The sequence below is a fragment of the Lagenorhynchus albirostris genome, chromosome 3 (assembly GCF_949774975.1).
Source record: "Lagenorhynchus albirostris chromosome 3, mLagAlb1.1, whole genome shotgun sequence".
NCBI lineage: Eukaryota > Metazoa > Chordata > Mammalia > Artiodactyla > Delphinidae > Lagenorhynchus > Lagenorhynchus albirostris.
In genome coordinates this window covers 117,187,087-117,205,074 of record NC_083097.1, presented here as the reverse complement: position 1 = coordinate 117,205,074, position 17,988 = coordinate 117,187,087, and the positions used below count along the sequence as shown (strand labels likewise).

The 17,988-nt window shown below is 41.6% G+C and overlaps 2 protein-coding genes across 2 annotated transcripts; both read right to left on the bottom strand.

Annotated features, from left to right (window-relative positions):
* Positions 1–1,786: 1,786 nt before the first annotated feature.
* Positions 1,787–5,801, bottom strand: LOC132518394 (protocadherin alpha-2-like). Its single transcript, XM_060146359.1, is given in 4 exon segments — positions 1,787–1,804; positions 3,234–5,542; positions 5,545–5,609; positions 5,782–5,801. Coding segments are annotated over 4 exon segments (2,412 nt in total).
* Positions 5,802–13,434: 7,633 nt separating this feature from the next.
* Positions 13,435–16,073, bottom strand: LOC132518393 (protocadherin alpha-1-like). Its single transcript, XM_060146357.1, is given in 5 exon segments — positions 13,435–14,534; positions 14,537–14,618; positions 14,857–15,184; positions 15,219–15,670; positions 15,672–16,073. Coding segments are annotated over 5 exon segments (2,364 nt in total).
* Positions 16,074–17,988: the final 1,915 nt, after the last annotated feature.

Genomic DNA, 17,988 nt, shown 5'->3' with positions numbered 1-17,988 from the left:
AAAGTTGTTACTTGTAATAATTGGTGTTTAACCAATTATTAAAGAGAGAAAAGTAACTTTGGAATATGACTCACTCAATACATGTAAGACTAGGCAATGAAATATACTAAATGTCTCTGTAAAGTTAGTAAAAGGCATGCATTCTCTGAGCATTTGGAAACTGAGCAAAGAAAATTCATGGGAAGAGGTTGAATTTAGAGAGGTAAGAGAATGCCCAGATTTTTGCTTATAGTCCTACTCTTTTTAAATGAAATCAAACGTGTGCTTTAAGGGAATTCCCTGGTGCTCCAGTGGTTAGGACTCCATGCTTCCACTGCCAAGGGTGCAGCCAAAAACAAACAAACAAAAATTTGATTTAAATATTAGGAGAAAAGTTTTCATACCAGGTTTTCCACGTACTCATTGAATGCAAGACTGCATTGCAACTTACTCATATTTTATCATTCACATTTAGAATAGAATAAATTATCAATTAAATTTTAATGTATAAATAAGTGAATATTTTAAATTAACTTTCTGAAGAATATAAGAGGTAAGTTACATTAATGATATTTGTTGATATCAAACAGATAATTTCTAATTGATTCTCTTGTACTAGTTCATGAAAAAGAAGTAAACATTTAATGGATTTCCCTGGTGGACCAATGGTTAAGACTTCCAATGCAGGGGGTGTGGGTTTGATCCCTGGTCGGGGAGCTAAGATCCCACATGCCTCGGCACCAAAAAACCAAAAACATAAAAAACAGAAGCAATATTGTAACAAACTCAATAAAGACTTTAAAATGGTCCACATCAAGAAATCTTTTTTTAAAAAGTAAACATTTAAGAATTATTTTGGAAAAGAGTATATCTAGGAAATAATTAAGATATCAATATGCCAGTTAGTGCTTTGATGGATCTTGAAAGGTAGTAGCTAGTTTTAAAATGAGAGACAAAATTAAAAAGTTTTAAATATCATGGACTTCATATTGAGATGGCTTTCACAACTTACTGTAATACTTCACATTTCATGACATTTAAGAGTATACTATCTGCAAATTGGAATGGCACAGGGAATTTATAACAGAGTAGATTCCATAATGATTATTATGAGATGAAGTTAATACTAAAGGAATTATATGAGTTTAAAGTTGTGCTAATGTGTGGTTAAGGTATCAGTGAATAATATCTACTCTCACTTAGACATCTCTTTTGGCAACTGAATCAAGAAAATGTAAATAAGGAATAAGAAATCAAGAATTTATACAGTGATGTATTGTGACTCCTGGAGATATGGGCACACCTGGATATAATTTTAAATCTTACCATTTACCTAGAGTAGAAATGTAGTAGCCAGACTTCCAGTAGGACAGATTCCATCTGACCATTCACACTTTCTGTACACTAGTCTCAAGAAGGTGGTGAGTAGCTATAGTACTCTAGGTGGGATGACTCATCCCAAGAAAGAGCTTCAGCCATTTGTTTTTCTCTGTAAAGCCTCAGATGAACTTTTCTGATTCCCAGGAAATATATATTCACTGTATTTTGAGGCTTATCAACTCTAAGGCACTAATATATTTCCCACAGGAACAGATTATCCTTAAATAAAGTTCAGTATTTCCCCACCAAACTCCTCAATTCCTTTAATAGCAGATCCCAGATAGAAATTGATATTCTGGCCTATCTGTGAAATGGCTAAAGCTAAGATCACTTAGTGGAAGTTATTTCATGATTCATCAATTCATCATTTGGGAGGAAATAAACCAGCAAATAAGTAACGACAAAAGAGTAGTAGAAGACAGTAATTTCACCCCAAGGCATCTTCCTGTTGTTGAAAAAAAAAGTGTTTTTAATTTCCCTTCCAAGTATAACATTTACTTATTTACTCATCAAGTTTAGTGTTTTAATTACCCAACATAGTAGTTACCAATGAAAATGTAGTCATTCAATGCCAGTCTTTGCCTTTTGGAAAAACTCCCAACATCATTAGGAATATAGTTGCTGCCAGGTGAAATTAAGTGAGCTCAGTCTTGGAAAATGTTATCACGGGCATAGTGTGTGGTACCAAAGGAAGGTGGTCAATCTCTGCACAGTGGGAGGTCTGCATACATTAGTCCAGTGATATACTTTAAGCGTGACTAAGCACCCCCACTAACATAAAGACTGGGTTAAAGTACTCTCCACTTGTATGAAGAAAAAGTCCCACCACCTGGCCACCCCACAATGTGACTTTAAAAACAAATTTTTTTTAATTAAACAAAATTGAGGGAGATATTTTTTCTCAATAAACTCTCTACTGTGCCTTAAAACTCTAAGGATTTTGCAAATGTGAAATCTTTTTACTACTGAAAGACATACCTAAGATTAGCAATGATTTCTAAGTGATGTCATGTGTTGTAATGAGTTATGATATATACTTTGGATGCTAGGCGTTAAAAATCTGTTCAGGCTGCTTTAAAATACATGAAAAGAAAAACTAACATATTAACTGTTGAATAAACAGATAAAGATAAATGAATTTTTTTTTCTTTTTTTTGCGGTACGCGGGTCTTTCACTGTTGTGGCCTCTCCCGTTGCGGAGCACAAGCTCCGGACGCGCAGGCTCAGCAGCCATGGCTCACGGGCCCAGCCGCTCCGTGGCATGTGGGATCTTCCCGGACCGGGGCACGAACCCGTGTCCCCTGAATCGGCAGGCGGACTCAACTACTGCGGCACCAGGGAAGCCCGATAAATGAATTCTTGATCAAAAGAATAATTGAGGAAATTCCCAACATATTCTGACAGAATGGATGGTGTAAATTGAAAATATGCATTCCATAATCATCCTCTTTAAATTTTTTCCAATTGTGATTTTTTAATTTGAGAAAAAATATTTACACGTAATGTTAAGTTTTCAAATTTTGCTGAAGTGTTTTCTCAATACTTTAATCCTATTTTTCATGGCAAGATTTAATTAAGGAAAATCCAAAATGTAAAAATAAGAAAAGCATTTAAATTCTTCTCAATGCAAGAAATTGATTTCTAATTCACACCATATATTGTACAAGATAATGATACAAAATGAAAGCAGAGCTATGAATCAAAATAATAGAATGTGTATGGCTGATTCATTTTGTTGTGCAGTGGAGGCTAACACAACGTTGTAAAACAACCGTACTCCAATAATAATTAATTTTAAAAATTAATAGAATCATAGAGAACAAAGAAAATAGAACAATTTTAGAGCCGACAGAAAAAAAAATTAAAAGACTCACCTTTCCGAACTGTTCTGATTCCGAGAGTTGTTGCCTTTCTTCTGCTGAGTCTGGACCTTGAGGTAAGCTGGGGCTGAAGGCCATGAGATCTGCCTTCGGCGGCCCCTCCCCAGAGCACACCCTCTGCCGCCTCTGCTGCGAGTAAGACCAGCTCCCCACCGCGCTGGAGCACACCAGCGTGGGCTTCCCGGGCCTGCACGCGCCCTCGCTGGGCGGCGCCGAGCACCGCAGCGCCATGTACAGCAGCAGCGTGAGCACCAACAGGCTGGACACCGCGCAGATGGCGATGATCAGGTACACGTTTACATCCACCAGAGCGGCCTCCGCGCCAGCGGCGCCCGTCGACGCCCGCGAAGAGGCCTTGGGCGCCTGACCGCTGTCCTCCAGCGACAGCAGCACGGTGGCCGTGGCCGTCAGCGCCGGCTCGCCGTGGTCCTTCACCAGCACCAGCAGGCGATGGCGCGGCGCGTCCGCCTCGTCCAGGGCGCGCGTCGTGCTGATCTCGCCTGTGTACAGCCCCACGCGGAACGGGCTGCGCGCGCCACCCGCCACCGGCTGCAGCTCGTACGACAGCCACGCGTTGTAGCCCGAGTCCGCGTCCACCGCGCGCACCTTCGCCACCACGTGGCCCGCGCCCACCGACCGAGCCACCAGCTGGCTCAGCGCGCCCGCCCCGCCGCCCGGCCCGGGCAGCAACAGCGCGGGCGCGTTGTCGTTCTCGTCCAGCACGAACACCTGCAGCGTCACGTTGCTGCCCAGAGGCGGCACGCCCGCGTCGCGCGCGCTCACCTGGAACTGCAGCAGCTCCAGCTCCTCGTGGTCCAGCGGCTGCAGCGCGTACACCTTGCCGCTCTCCGCGTGCACCGACACGTAGCTCGACAGCGCTCGCTCGCCCACCCTCCGCTCCACCAGCGAGTAGGACACCAGCGCGTTCTCCTGCGCGTCCGCGTCCCGAGCCGACACCGTGAAGATGTGGCAGCCGGGCGGGTTGTTCTCCTTCACCAGCACCGTGTACTCGGGGTGCGCGAACGCGGGCGCGTTGTCGTTCACGTCGGCCACCTCCACGGACACGCTGGCTGTGGCCGACAGGGAAGGCGAGCCCGCGTCCCGTGCTTTTACCACCACCTCATAGTTCGCCAGGTTCTCGCGATCCAGGGCGCTGTCCAGCACCAGCGAATAGTAATTCTTGAACGTGGACACCAGTTTGAAGAAGTCATGGGGGGTCAGGGTGCAGGTCACCTGCCCGTTGGCACCGGAGTCGCGGTCAGACACCGTGATGAGGGCGATGACTGTTCCCAGCGGAGCATCCTCTCGGATGGGAAGTGAAAGAGACGTGATTGAGACTTCTGGTGTGTTATCATTGATGTCCACAAGTTTTACTGAAATTTTACAGTGCCCAGACATTGGTGGAGTCCCGTTGTCATACGCAATGACTTGAATCTCATAAGATTTCACTTCTTCATAATCTAATTGTCCCTTAGTTCTGATTTCCCCTGAGCTGGGATCTATTTTGAACTTGGTCTTTATATTGGGGGACACATCACTACTAAATGAATACACAATCTCGCTGTTTGATCCTTCATCTGCATCAGAAGAATTTAATTTAATCACCAAGGATCCCTTTGCGATGTTCTCTAACAATTGTACTTTGTAAACTGATTGGTCAAAAGTAGGTTCGTTGTCATTCACATCTAATACCTTAATAAGCAATTGAACGGTGCCTGTGAGCTCAGGTTTGCCCCTATCAGTAGCCACCAGTAACAAATTAATCTCAGCAGTTTCCTCTCTGTCCAGAGATTTCCTCAGCACAAGAGACAAAGACTGGCTTAGTTCATCATTTGTCTGTATATCTAGAAAGAAAAACTCACTGGAGCTGAGCTTGTAGGAGAGAAGAGCATTTACTCCGACATCTGCATCAAACGCCCCCTCTAGAGGAAACCGCGAGTCAAGCAGCCTCGATTCGTGAAACCAGATAGTCTTTACTGTCACTGGAAATACTGGCGGATTGTCATTAATATCCTTTATTTCCACCTCCACATGGAACACCTGCAGCGGCCGGTCCACGATCACCTCCAGGTGGATGCTGCACTCCACGCTCCGCCCGCACAGCTCCTCCCGGTCGATCCGAGAATTCACAAACAAAATGCCATTCTGCAGATTTACCTCCAGAAGGTCCCCGCGGCCTTTGGACGCCAGCCGGAACAGGCGCGGCACCAGCTCCGCCAGCTCCAGCCCCAGGTCCTGGGCGATGCGGCCCACGAAGGTGCCGTGTTTGGCCTCCTCGGGGACGGAGTAGTGGACCTGGCTGCTCCTGGCCTCCCCTGCAGCGAGGAGCAGAAGCGAGAGCAGCAGACACCCGACCTCTCCGCCCCTACTCTTAGAAGACACCATCACCAATACTCAGCGAGTTGATCAAATTAGAATATCATATTTTGCAAAATTTTAAATATTGTCCTCTAGTCTCTGCTCAAGTCCTGCTGCTTCTCTTATTGTTCTGTCTCTCTGGAGTGACAAGAGGGCCCTGGGTATTTTTCTTCCTACAGAATACACTGTAGTAGACAGCGACATCATGTGGCCAAAATGTAGGCTCTACTATTTATTCTGTAGATTTAAAATTAAACAATTGTCTAGTCTAAGTTTATTGATAGCTTTCATTTAGGGAAAATATTTAAACTCTGAAATATATCATTCCCCCCTTTAATTGTGTTAAAAACATATAACAAAATTTACCATCTCATCCACTTTTAAGTATACAATTTAGTATGTTAAGTATATTCACATTGTTGTGAAACAGATCTTGAGAACTTTCATCTTGCAAACATGAACCTATATCTATACCCATTAGAAAACAACTCCCCTTTCCCACCACACCACACCCCTCTAACCACCATTCTACTTTCTGGTTCTATGAATTTGACTACTCTAGGTACCTCACATAAGTGGAATCTTACAGTATTTGTCTGTAACTGGGTTATTTCACTTAGCATAATGTCCTCAAGGTTCATCCATGTTGTAGCATGTGATGGATTTCCTTACTTTTTAAGGCTGAATAATATTCTGATGCATGTATATACCACAGTTTGTTTATCCATTCATCCATCTGTCCATGGATATCAGGGTTGCTTCCACCTCTTAGCTATTGTGAATAGTGCTATTATGAGCATGGGTGTGAAAATATCTCTGAGACCCTGCTTTCAGTTCTTTTGAATATAACAGAATTTTTTCTCGGTTTCTTCACATAAAACACACAGGAATCAAAGGGTATTTATTTTATACTTTATAAATTGAAAATATATTTATATATTCCATTTTTAGTTTGTTTTCTGAACTGTTCACAGATGTTTGTAAATTAACAATTCATTTGTTCCTCATTTGGATAATGTATTCTTAATTAAGAAAGTTCCCTTTTCTACATTTGGATTTTCATTCAAGAACAGTATAATTGACCTCTTTTTAGTGTTAATTATTTGAGAATATCTTATTTTAATAATTCTTAGCTGTCCCGTTCATACACAAAGAATATGAAAATATGATCAAGATAACATAGGAATAAAATAAAATTAATTGAGGGTGGGTCAGTGTTCAAAATGCATAAAAGTTATTTTCAGTTACTCTAAGGAGGTCACAAACTTTGTTTTCAGCAAAGAGGAAAACAAAATTAACTGCAAGATTTATAGTGTCCGTAAAAGAAAAGAAAAATCCCTGCTAAAGAAAAACGAGCTTTTCCTAGTACTGAAAAACCAATGCTAATTTCTCCCTTTAGTCCAATATCTTAAGATACTTATTCACACCATCTATAAAGTATATACTTATATTAATCATACTCTAACAATGAAACCCAAGTAAACTGACTTAAGCAAAAAAGCAGAGCATCATTTATTGTCTTATGCATGGAAATAGTCAATTATTTACCAGTTTCAGGAAGAGCAAAAATGGCCAAAGTAATAGGCTACCTATTTTCAGGCCACATTTAGTGACTCTCAGCAAAAAAAAAATGCCCTTTTCCTAATATCCCCAGCAAAAATCCTAGAATATCACTTCCTTTGACCCAGTTTAGATGATGTATCTTTCCTTTAGTCAATAGTTGCGATGGTTCTTACATTGGCCAGACATTGGTTGCTTATGCATCCTTGAAGCCAGGAGATGAAATCAGGCATGCCTAAATTATGTGGACTGAAAATGAGGAGGTTGGTTCTCATGAAGACCAGTGCAAGAACTCATGTACCCAATTTCTCCTGGAGCTTAAACTGCACATAGCTGCAGACTGGCCATTATATCATTACATAGTTGCAATGCAACTGCATATTAGTAACACCCCATAGTTTTTTTATAATCAGTGGCCACTCTGGCTACTGTTGACATATTAAGGAATTATGCCTAGAATCCAGATATTAGCTCTAGGAAACACGGCTCGCTTAAGGGAATTTTTGCAATCCTATAAAGTAATTTTGCTAGATTTTGAGAATGACATATCTGAAGGTATGAGGCACATTCTGCTGTTATTCAGGGTTTCTGAGGACCTAGAATGTCTCTCTCCCTTCCCTCAGAGAGATAGAGTACCATTGCCAGAAATCCAAGCACATTTCCCCTCATGGGGAAAGAGACTGAGAAGCTATGCTCAACAAATAACACCAAGCTTGTATCTGTAGTGGTTAGAATAGTAGCCCCCAAAAGATATATCCACCCAGAACCTTAAAAATGTGTCTTTATTTGGAATAGAGATCTTTACAGATATCAATAAGGTAACCCTAACCCTACCATTATCCTAGATTTGGGTGGGCCAAAAATCCAATGACAGGTGTCCTTATAAGAGACAGGAAAAGAGAAGATGCACAGAGACACATGAAAGAAGGAAATGTGAAGACTGAGGCAGAAATTGGAGGTATGCTGCCACAAGTCAAGGAATGCCAGGAGCCACCAGAAACTGGAAGAGGCAAGGAAGAAGTCTCCCCTAGAGTCTTCAGAAGGAACGTCACCCTGCCAACACCTTGTTGAACTTTTGGCCTCTAGAACTGTGAGAGAATAAATTTCTGTTGTTTCAAGCCCCCAAGTTTGTGGTAACTTGTTGCAGCAGCACTACAAAACTAATATACTATCCATTGCTACAATTATATCCTTTGCCCTTATCAAAGCAAACTGTCAATTCCTTAAGATTTATGTGTCTGAGCATTTATTCTTGAAAAATCCTCATTCAGGTCTTTCACAAAACTACAACAAAGCCCCAGAAGGAAAAAAACAAGAAGGGGAAATGGATGCTAGGTAAGAAAAACAAAAAAAGAAGAAGAGGTGCCAAAAACATTTTAAATTCCATTTATTATTTTTCTTCTCCTGCTTTTTATATAAAAATAAATCACTACACATTAATTTTTTCCATGGAATCCAAGTTACCTCATCTACTTAATGGTTAGATACCTTAGTGCAAGGGTGAATAATAATGTTCTCCTATCAGTTGTATTACCTGTTGTAATGCTCTCCTCTTAAAATGTATTCTATTCATATTAGCTTAATGGCAATGGAACCCAATGACCATGTTGCTGTATATTGACTATTTCCATTTTACCTCTAAAGTAAACACAATTTTATTTCTGACTTCTGCAAAGTCCTTTGTGGATTTGGAAGACTGCCTAGGACAGCTTTTCTCCACATGCTGGCTCAGCATCCCAGAATGCTTTGATCTTATGGCATCTCAACATCAACCTGTACTTCCATAAATGCTGCAACGGGAAAAGACAGCAGAAGACAGTCTTGCACTGGCAATTATCTACTTTTGCTTGGAAGTGATATACATCATGCACATTTCATTGATCAAAGAAAATCACAGCTCAAGGTAGCAGGGAAGTGAAATCCTCCAGTGTTCCCAGAAGGGGGAGAACAGAAATATTAATAGTGGCTACCAAAATAAACAACTATTTCTCATTCTCATCTATTTGTATGCCTGACTGACCACAAGTCTCAAAGGTACTTGAAGTGATACCTAACTTCTCTAATCACTTATTGTTATACTAGAAAATTGAATTACAGTTCTAATCTTAGAAAGGAAGTTTTCTGAAAAAGAAGGAACATATCAAGAAATAGTCTTCTCAGGTGTTCTTTCTTGTACTTTAGGCAATGTAAACGTAATATTCCCCTACAAATGAAATTACATTAGTATCATCATACCAAGGTAATTTGATAATAAAATTGCAATTTCTAAAATCATAGTCATGCAACTGAAATTCATTACTGAAATTGAATAATCAAAAGATAATAATATACGTTTACTAATATTTTACTGAAAGCAATCATAGTTTTTGTTTCCATTGGGATGTTTTTCGGAGCCTTCATAGAAAAATGAAAATAACATTGTTATTTTCAGTATTAACAGCATGATGATTTTGCCTAGTTTTTCAGATGGACAGCAAAGGTGTGAAGCTGCCAACTTTAATGGATAATTAATATTAACCAAAACTAATCCAATTGCATAACAATGATTATAACCTGGTAATAAGATCTCAGCAAATATAACTTCACCTTTTGAGGATTTGACAATTTTAAAGTCAATAAATTTCCTAAATGAATGACTAGTTTGAATTGTAAACATACCATGAAATAAGTACCAAAAAATAAATTTTCCATAAGTTTATACTAGTCCAATTTTTTATTACTACTAAATTGTTCAACGAATATATATTAATGATAGCAAAGAATGGTGGAAAAGTAGAAAAATATGGCAACTGGGTCGTCTTTATAAAGAAGAAAAGAGGAAGAAATACATTTCCTGGAAGAAATCTTGTAAAGGAAGACAAAACTATTGAAAGTTGGCACAAAGATTCTGAATGGCACAAGAATATTAACTACCAATGGGAAATCCATTCATATTTATATAAAAATAAATATTAAGTAACAACACCACTCCACAATCATCTTTTCCTCCATCCTAGAAGTACCTTTTCATTTAAAAAAATCACTTTTTTTTTTTTTTTTGCGGTACATGGGCCTCTCACTGTTGCGGCCTCTCCCATTGCGGAGCACAGGCTCCGGACACGCAGGCTCAGCGGCCATGGCCCTCGGGCCTAGCCACTCCGCGGCATGTGGGATCTTCCCAGACCAGGGCATGAACCCGTGTCCCCTGCAACGGCAGGAGGGCTCTCAACCACTGCGCCACCAGGGAAGCCCTAAAAAATCACTTTTCAAACTTTGTAACCTTAAACCCCCTTTTTTTGGTTTAGTAGTCATTAACTAAAATTTGAGATTCACCTCCAAGTTAATACCTTCAAATAACCCAGAAAATTTTAACCTTTACAACAATAATCATAATACAGAAAGAAATGTTTGTCTGTTCTTAGATCCATAATGCATCATCTAAAAATTTTTTTTGACAGTGATCCCAGTGTAGCTGTGTGAAGGCATGCCTGAATCTCTTCAGGCCAAATTTAAAGGGCTATTGGTATTTATCAAGTGATGTCCAATTCCATTAGAAATCTTATTATTAACCTCTCAGTGAAGTACTGTTAGATAATTGATTTTTCAACCTATATAAATTCTTGAAGAAACAAGTTGTGCCATTCTAGCTTCAAATGTCAACCTCTAACTCAAGTTTTTTTGGCTTGATAAAAGAAATATATGTTTACGTTCTCCATACTGTTTATGATTTTTCAGTTTGGCCTTAAAATGTAGTTTCCTCTATCCCTCCTAATTTCTTGATCATTTTAGTTCCCCTTTCCAGAGAATTTTCCATCTAATTGATTATATTTTCATTAGTTGAGGCAATGAGAATTACATATAATTTTCTGAGCGCAAATCACATAAAGAGGGAAAGCCCACATCTGCTTTTTTCCAGAAAACTTGCTAATAACAGTCAGCATTATACAGTCTATTTTTTAAAAGTTATGAATAGAATGAGATCCTCCTATATAGATACCTTGTTTAGACAAAGAAAACTGAAAAGGCAATATTATACCAATGTAAGTATTTTCATAACACAATTGTTATTTTAAACAGGTTACAATGTGGTCCCCTTGAAGCCAAGGACCTCTCCTATCTTGTTTCACTCTTGCTAGGTCCCTAGTTTCTACAGCAGGACTTAGTTTGTAGTAGGCTCTCCATGTGTGCTTGTGTACTGATCCATCAGTAAATATATTCAGTGTCCCTAGAGAAACTTCTAAGCCTGGACATAGGGACATAGGTAATGTGAATTAGGGAACAGAAATTATTTTTGTGACTCCTTAATTTATCTTGCCCAGTTTTATAATCTTGCAAAGTTTATCTCATATTTAAAGGAGCTGGAAACTTTTCTTGGCAATGTGAAATCTAAAATTATTATTATTATTATTTGCTGATTTTTGCCAAAAGCCTGGGTATGATAATTAATATTTGAAAAGTTACAGAAACATACTCATTGCCTGTTTCTTGGAACAGTCTAAGCAACAGCACTATATCAATTCAAATATCTAGAAACTTAACTACTAAATTATACTAATTTCTTATAGAATGCTTTCACAAGGTGACTTTCAAGGGACTTTTTCTGCATGTTTATTTAAATGTTTGCAAACAAAAATGTGTTCATTTAATACTTGTGTAGTTTCAGAATTAAACATAGGAAATAAAATTTAATATTATGCTCTTGACTTAATGACTAGCATATATAATAATATTTATAACAAATATGTTTCAGTTGGTTTTGCAAAACTGCTATCAAACATACTGTTAAGGGTATTGCTAAACCCTTACATAATGCCCAGTAATCAACTCTGAATTTACAGCAGGAAGAGAGGAGTTTTTTCTCTCTTGAAGAGTTGGTACAGAGAATTTCCTTTTATTCTTCTTTTTTATACTTCTGTACTTACTTCCAGGAAGGTGAGTATTAGGATTTGCACTCAGCCTATGATTGATAAATTGTTCCCACACTTCTCTTGATCTTTTACTTTGGCTTTTAAACAGACTTTTTTAAATTGCTCTTGTAAATATCTTCCATTGTAAGCTACCTTAAATATTTTATAAAAGGCAATGAAGTCCATTAGAACAAGCAAGTTCTGGATATCCTTGGGAAATCTGGAGAAAACTTAGTAAAAATACTGAACTTAGATTTTCTAAGCCTCAGTACTTTCATCCACAAAGTGAGACTAAAGTATGCACTTCACAAAGTTATTGGAAAGGTTGAGAGAAGTAAAAATAAAGTGTCTTAGGGCTTCCCTGGTGGTGCAGTGGTTAAGAATCCGCCTGCAAACGCAGGGGACATGGGTTCGAGCCCTAGTCCAGGAAGATACCACATGCCACGGAGCAACTAAACCCATTCGCCGCAACTACTGAGCCCACACTCTACAGTCCGTGAGCCACAACTACTGAGCCCACGTGCCACAACTACTGAAGCCCGCATGCCTACAGCCCGTGCTCTGCAACAAGAGAAGCCACCGCAATGAAAAGCCCGTGCACCACAACAAAGAGTAACCCCCGCTCGCCTCAACTAGAGAAAGCCCGCGTGCAGCAACGAAGACCCAACGCAACCAAAAATAAATAAATTAAATAAATAAATTTAAAAATAAATAAATAAAGTGTCTTAGAACATTTGTGAGTAAATGGAAGGTGCTAAGTGTTTCCTAACCAGATCCTATACTAAAATACTCATTCCATGCTAAGGTTTCTAGAACCAGGAGAACTCAAAGTCGTTGGCATCAGGATACTGATCATAAAAGCAAAGAAAAAATAGTTGTATATTTTAACATAAAATTAAAATGTCACCGTACAAATATCTTTTAAATTACTTTTATTTAAAATGATTTTTTTAATTGCCCACTTTGAAACGCAAAACCTTAAGGGAAGGCAGATAGTTTCTGTAAATCTACCTATAAATTTTTGTCCAGGGCTTGACATTTCATTCCAAGCTACAAATAAAGTTGAAAATGACAATGTATTTGACTACGTTAAGATTCTGTGTTAAATATGATCAAGACTGCTTAATATTTCAGTATTCTTTCAAAAGTATCCTACTATTTGATCCAAGGAATATGGCAATTTGTTCCTACATTAGTTTTTTTGTTGTTTGATTCCAAGTTCTATTCAAGATGCAGCTATAAGTAATAGAATAAATATCTACAATAAATGGTAAGATTTGTTGAGATTTTAGTGAACACTTGGAATATATTTTTTAAAGTGACATCTGAAAAGATGGTTAGATAAGTAAAAATGAAAAAAAAAATCTAAAGCCAAATCTTGGAAGTTGAACTTATATTACTGAATTTGTTTCTGGATGTTCATTTCTTCCCGACGTGCTCAGACCTGGACAAAGACCGGGGCTGAAGGCCATGAGGTTGGTCTTGGGCAGCCCCTCTCCAGAGCACACCCTCTGCCGCCTCTGCTGCGAGTAAGACCAGCTCCCCACCGTGCTGGATTACACTAGCGTGGGCTTCCCGGGCCCGCACGCGCCCTCGCTGGGCGGCGCCGAGCACCTCAGCGCCGCGTACAGCAGCAGCGTGAGCACAAACAGGCTGGACACCGCACAGATGGCGATGATCAGGTACACGTTCATATCCACTAGAGCGGCCTCCGCGCCAGCGGCGCCGGTGGACACCCGCGACGAGGCCTTGGGCCCCTGGCTGCTGTCCTCCAGCGACAGCAGCACGGTGGCCGTGGCCGTCAGCCCCGGGTCGCCGTGGCCCTTCACCAGCAACAGCAGGCGCTGGCGCGACACGTCCGCCTCGTTCAGGGCGCGCGTCGTAATGATCTCGCCCGTGTACAGCCCCACGCGGAACGGGCTGCGCGCGCCACCCGCCGCCGGCTGCAGCTCGTACGACAGCCACGCGTTGTAGCCCGAGTCCGCGTCCACCGCGCGCACCTTCGCCACCACGTGGCCCGCGCCCACCGACCGAGCCACCAGCTGGCTCAGCGCGCCCGCCCCGCCGCCCAGCCCGGGCAGCAGCAGCGCGGGCGCGTTGTCGTTCTCGTCCAGCACGAACACCTGCAGCGTCACGTTGCTGCCCAGAGGCGGCACGCCCGCGTCGCGCGCGCTCACCTGGAACTGCAGCAGCTCCAGCTCCTCGTGGTCCAGCGGCTGCAGCGCGTACACCTTGCCGCTCTCCGCGTGCACCGACACGTAGCTCGACAGCGCTCGCTCGCCCACCCTCCGCTCCACCAGCGAGTAGGACACCAGCGCGTTCTCCTGCGCGTCCGCGTCCCGCGCCGACACCGTGAAGATGTGGCAGCCGGGCGGGTTGTTCTCCTTCACCAACACCGTGTACTCAGGCTGCGCGAACACGGGCGCGTTGTCGTTCACGTCGGCCACTTCCACGGACACGCTGGCTGTGACCGACAGGGAAGGCGAGCCCTGTCCCTCGCGGTCACCACCACCTCATAGTTCGCCAGGTTCTCGCGATCCAGGGCGTTGTCCAGCACCAGCGAATAGTAATTCTTTTTTTTTTTTTTTTTTTTTTTTTTTTTTTTTGCGGTACGCGGGCCTCTCACTGTTGTGGCCTCTCCCGTTGCGGAGCACAGGCTCCGGACGCGCAGGCTCAGCGGCCATGACTCACGGGCCCAGCCACTCCGCGGCATGTTGGATCCTCCCGGATGGGGGCATGAACCCGTGTCCCCTGCAACGGCAGGCGGACTCTCAACCACTGCGCCACCAGGGAAGCCCCGAATTGTAATTCTTGAAGGTGGACACCAGCTTGAAGGGGACATGAGGCGTCAGGGTGCAGGTCACCTAGCCATTGACACCAGAGTCACGGTCAGACAAGGAGATGAAGGCGATGACGGTGCTGAGTGGAGACTCCTCTCTTAAGGCAAAGATGGATGTGACCACCAGTTCCGGAGCATTATCATTTACATCCAGCACTTTCACTAAAACCTTGCAGTGATTTGACATTGGAGGACCTCCTTTATCAACTGTTTTTACCTGAATTTCGTAGGATTTCGTTTCTTCATAATCCAGTCAACCAATTAGCCTAATTTCCCCTGAGCTGGAATCAATTTTGAATTTTTGTTTTTGTTGTTTATGTTAAGAGAAACACCATTGCCAAAAGAAAGACAATTTCGCCATTTACACTTTTGTCAGCGTCAGAGGCATTTAATGTGGTCATTAATGTTCCAGTTGCTGGAACATTAGTCGTGTCTAATAAGTGTACTCTGTACACGGCCTGGGCAAACCATGGGGCGTTATCATTAACGTTGAGCACCATGATCGGCAGCTGAACTATACCTTCCAGTTCTGGTTTGCCCCCATCAGTGGCTGTCAATAATAAACGAAGTTCTGGTGTATCTTCTCTATCCACAGACTTCAATTCAGGCGAAAGTGACTTACTCAGTTCATCACTTGCCTGTACTTCCAAAGAGAAATAATCACTGGAGCTGAGAGTGTATGTTAGAAAAGCGTTGGTACCAATGTCTGCATCAGCAGCGCCCTCTATCGGGAAACGTGAATCCAGCAGCCTAGATTCAGGAATAAATAGCCTTTGTTCTCTCACTCTAACTAAAGACCTGTGGATTATCATTAACGTCCTTCACCTCCACTTCCACATGCAACACCTGCAGCGGCCTGTCCACGAGCACCTCCAGGTGAATACTATATTTCGTGTTCTGTTCTCATAGCTCCTCCAGGTCAATCCAAGAATTCACAAACAAAATGCCGTTCTGCAGATTTACCTCCAGAAAGTCCTCGTGGCTTTTGGACGCCACCCAGAACAGGTATGGCACCAACTCGGCCAGCTCCAGCCCCAGGTCCTGAGCGGTGCGGCCCACGAAGGTGCCATGTTTGGCCTCTTCAGGGACCGAGTAGTTGATCTGGCCACTGCCAGCCCCCCAGGCTGTGAAGAGCAGAATCGAGAGCAGCAGGCACCGGCCTCCCTGGCCACCTCTCCTTGAAAACAGCATCACAAAAGCACTACTCCTTTCCGACCGTTCTCACTTTACTTTAAAATATTGCCTTTTTTCCCCCTTCATATTTGAAATAATTTATCTCCTTATCATTTTTGTCTTCTCTCCAGCAGTGACAAAATGGGGCTTCCTTCTTTAGTTTTTGGTAATCAGTATATGGAATCTTAAGTGACCCTAAATGCCAAAAGAATCCTGAAAGAGAAGAACAAAGTTGGAGAACTCACACTTCCTGATTTCAAAACTTGCTACAAAGCTACAGTAATCAAAACAGTGTGGTATTGTCATAAAGACAGACATATAGACCAATGGAATAGAACAGAGAGCCCAGAAATAAATCCTTACATATATGGTCAGACAATTTTCAACAGAAGCACGAAGACTATTCAATGGGAGGAAAGACAGTCTTTTGAACAAATGGTGCTGGGAAAACAGGAAATCCACATTGCAAAAGAATGAAGTTATACCCTTACTTAACACTACATACAAACATTAACTCAAATAGATCCATGACCTAAATGTAAGACCTAAAACTGTAAAATTCTTAGAAGAAGATAGGGCAAAAGCTTCATGACATTGGGTTTGGTGATGATTCCTTGGATATGGTACAGGCAACAAAATTTTTAAAACAGACAAATTAGACTTCATAAAAGGTGAAAATTTTTTCCATCAAAAGACACTGTCAAGAACTTCCAGTTTCTAGTTCTGAATGTAAGGGGATTTGAAATCACCACTCCAACAAATAAAAAGCTGAGCAGACTGAAAAAAATCAACAACTCTTCTTGGCTGTGTAAGAGAGGGGAGGACACAGGGCAAACCACTACCCCCAAAATTAAAGAGACAGGGAAATACAGAAAGTCACAGATTACTTACTGGCACAGAGACCCAAGAGCAGAAGCCACTGTGGAAACCAGAGCTGGAGCAGGAATAGCTGAACTGCAATAGACAAATTGCTGTAGGCTCAATGTAGATGGGGGGGAAGCAGTCATGAGGGCGGCTCAAAATATTTTGAAATTTACCTCCAGGAGCCTGACCAGATTCCCACAGTAAATATCAGAGAAAAATCCCCCTCATGCTTTTGGCAGTGGGAGGTGGAAATGAACCATTTTGAAATGTATTCTGTTCTTCTTAACAAGGCCTTCCCTCAGGGAAACTAATTAATGGAAGACTAATTGTTGGTTTATTATCAGAGCCAATTCCAGCAGGCTCTAGATTTCTGTGAGGGAGAAGAAAAATACCAAATTCCAGGGCATTCTAGCCATTCTGTCTGACATGGGGTGGAGGGGAATGAGAAACACTTGTGAAGTTCATAGTTCAGAAGTGTAATATCAGTAAAAGACTGACACCTAACCATAGGACTATAGAATGCTTCCCCTCTTCCCACACCTCAACACCTCATTTATTACTAGGCTTTTTATAGCAGTTCCTTCTGCCTGGTATATCATGTCCAGCTATCAACAAAAATTATGAGGCATAGCAAAAGGGGTGGGGGGAACTCCACAATTTGAAGAGCAGAGCAAATATCAGACAGGGATCCCTTGACAGGGATTTTGGAATTATCAGACTGGTAATTTAAATCAGCTATGATTAATATGCTAATGGATCCAATGGATAAAGTAGATAGCATGTAAGAAAAGAAGAGATGGTCAATGTAAACAGAGATGGAAATCCTAAGAAAGAACCAAAAAGAGTGGGAGAGAGGGAGACGCAAGAGGGAAGAGATATGGGAACATATGTATATGTATAACTGATTCACTTTGTTATAAAGCAGAAACTAACACACCGTTGTAAAGCAATTATACTCCAATAAAGATGTTAAAAAAAACAAAGAGAAATATTAGACCCCATTTTTGAAAACAAAAAACCCATTTAAAAGAAAATGTAACAGAAATGAAAGATGACTTTGATGGGCTCA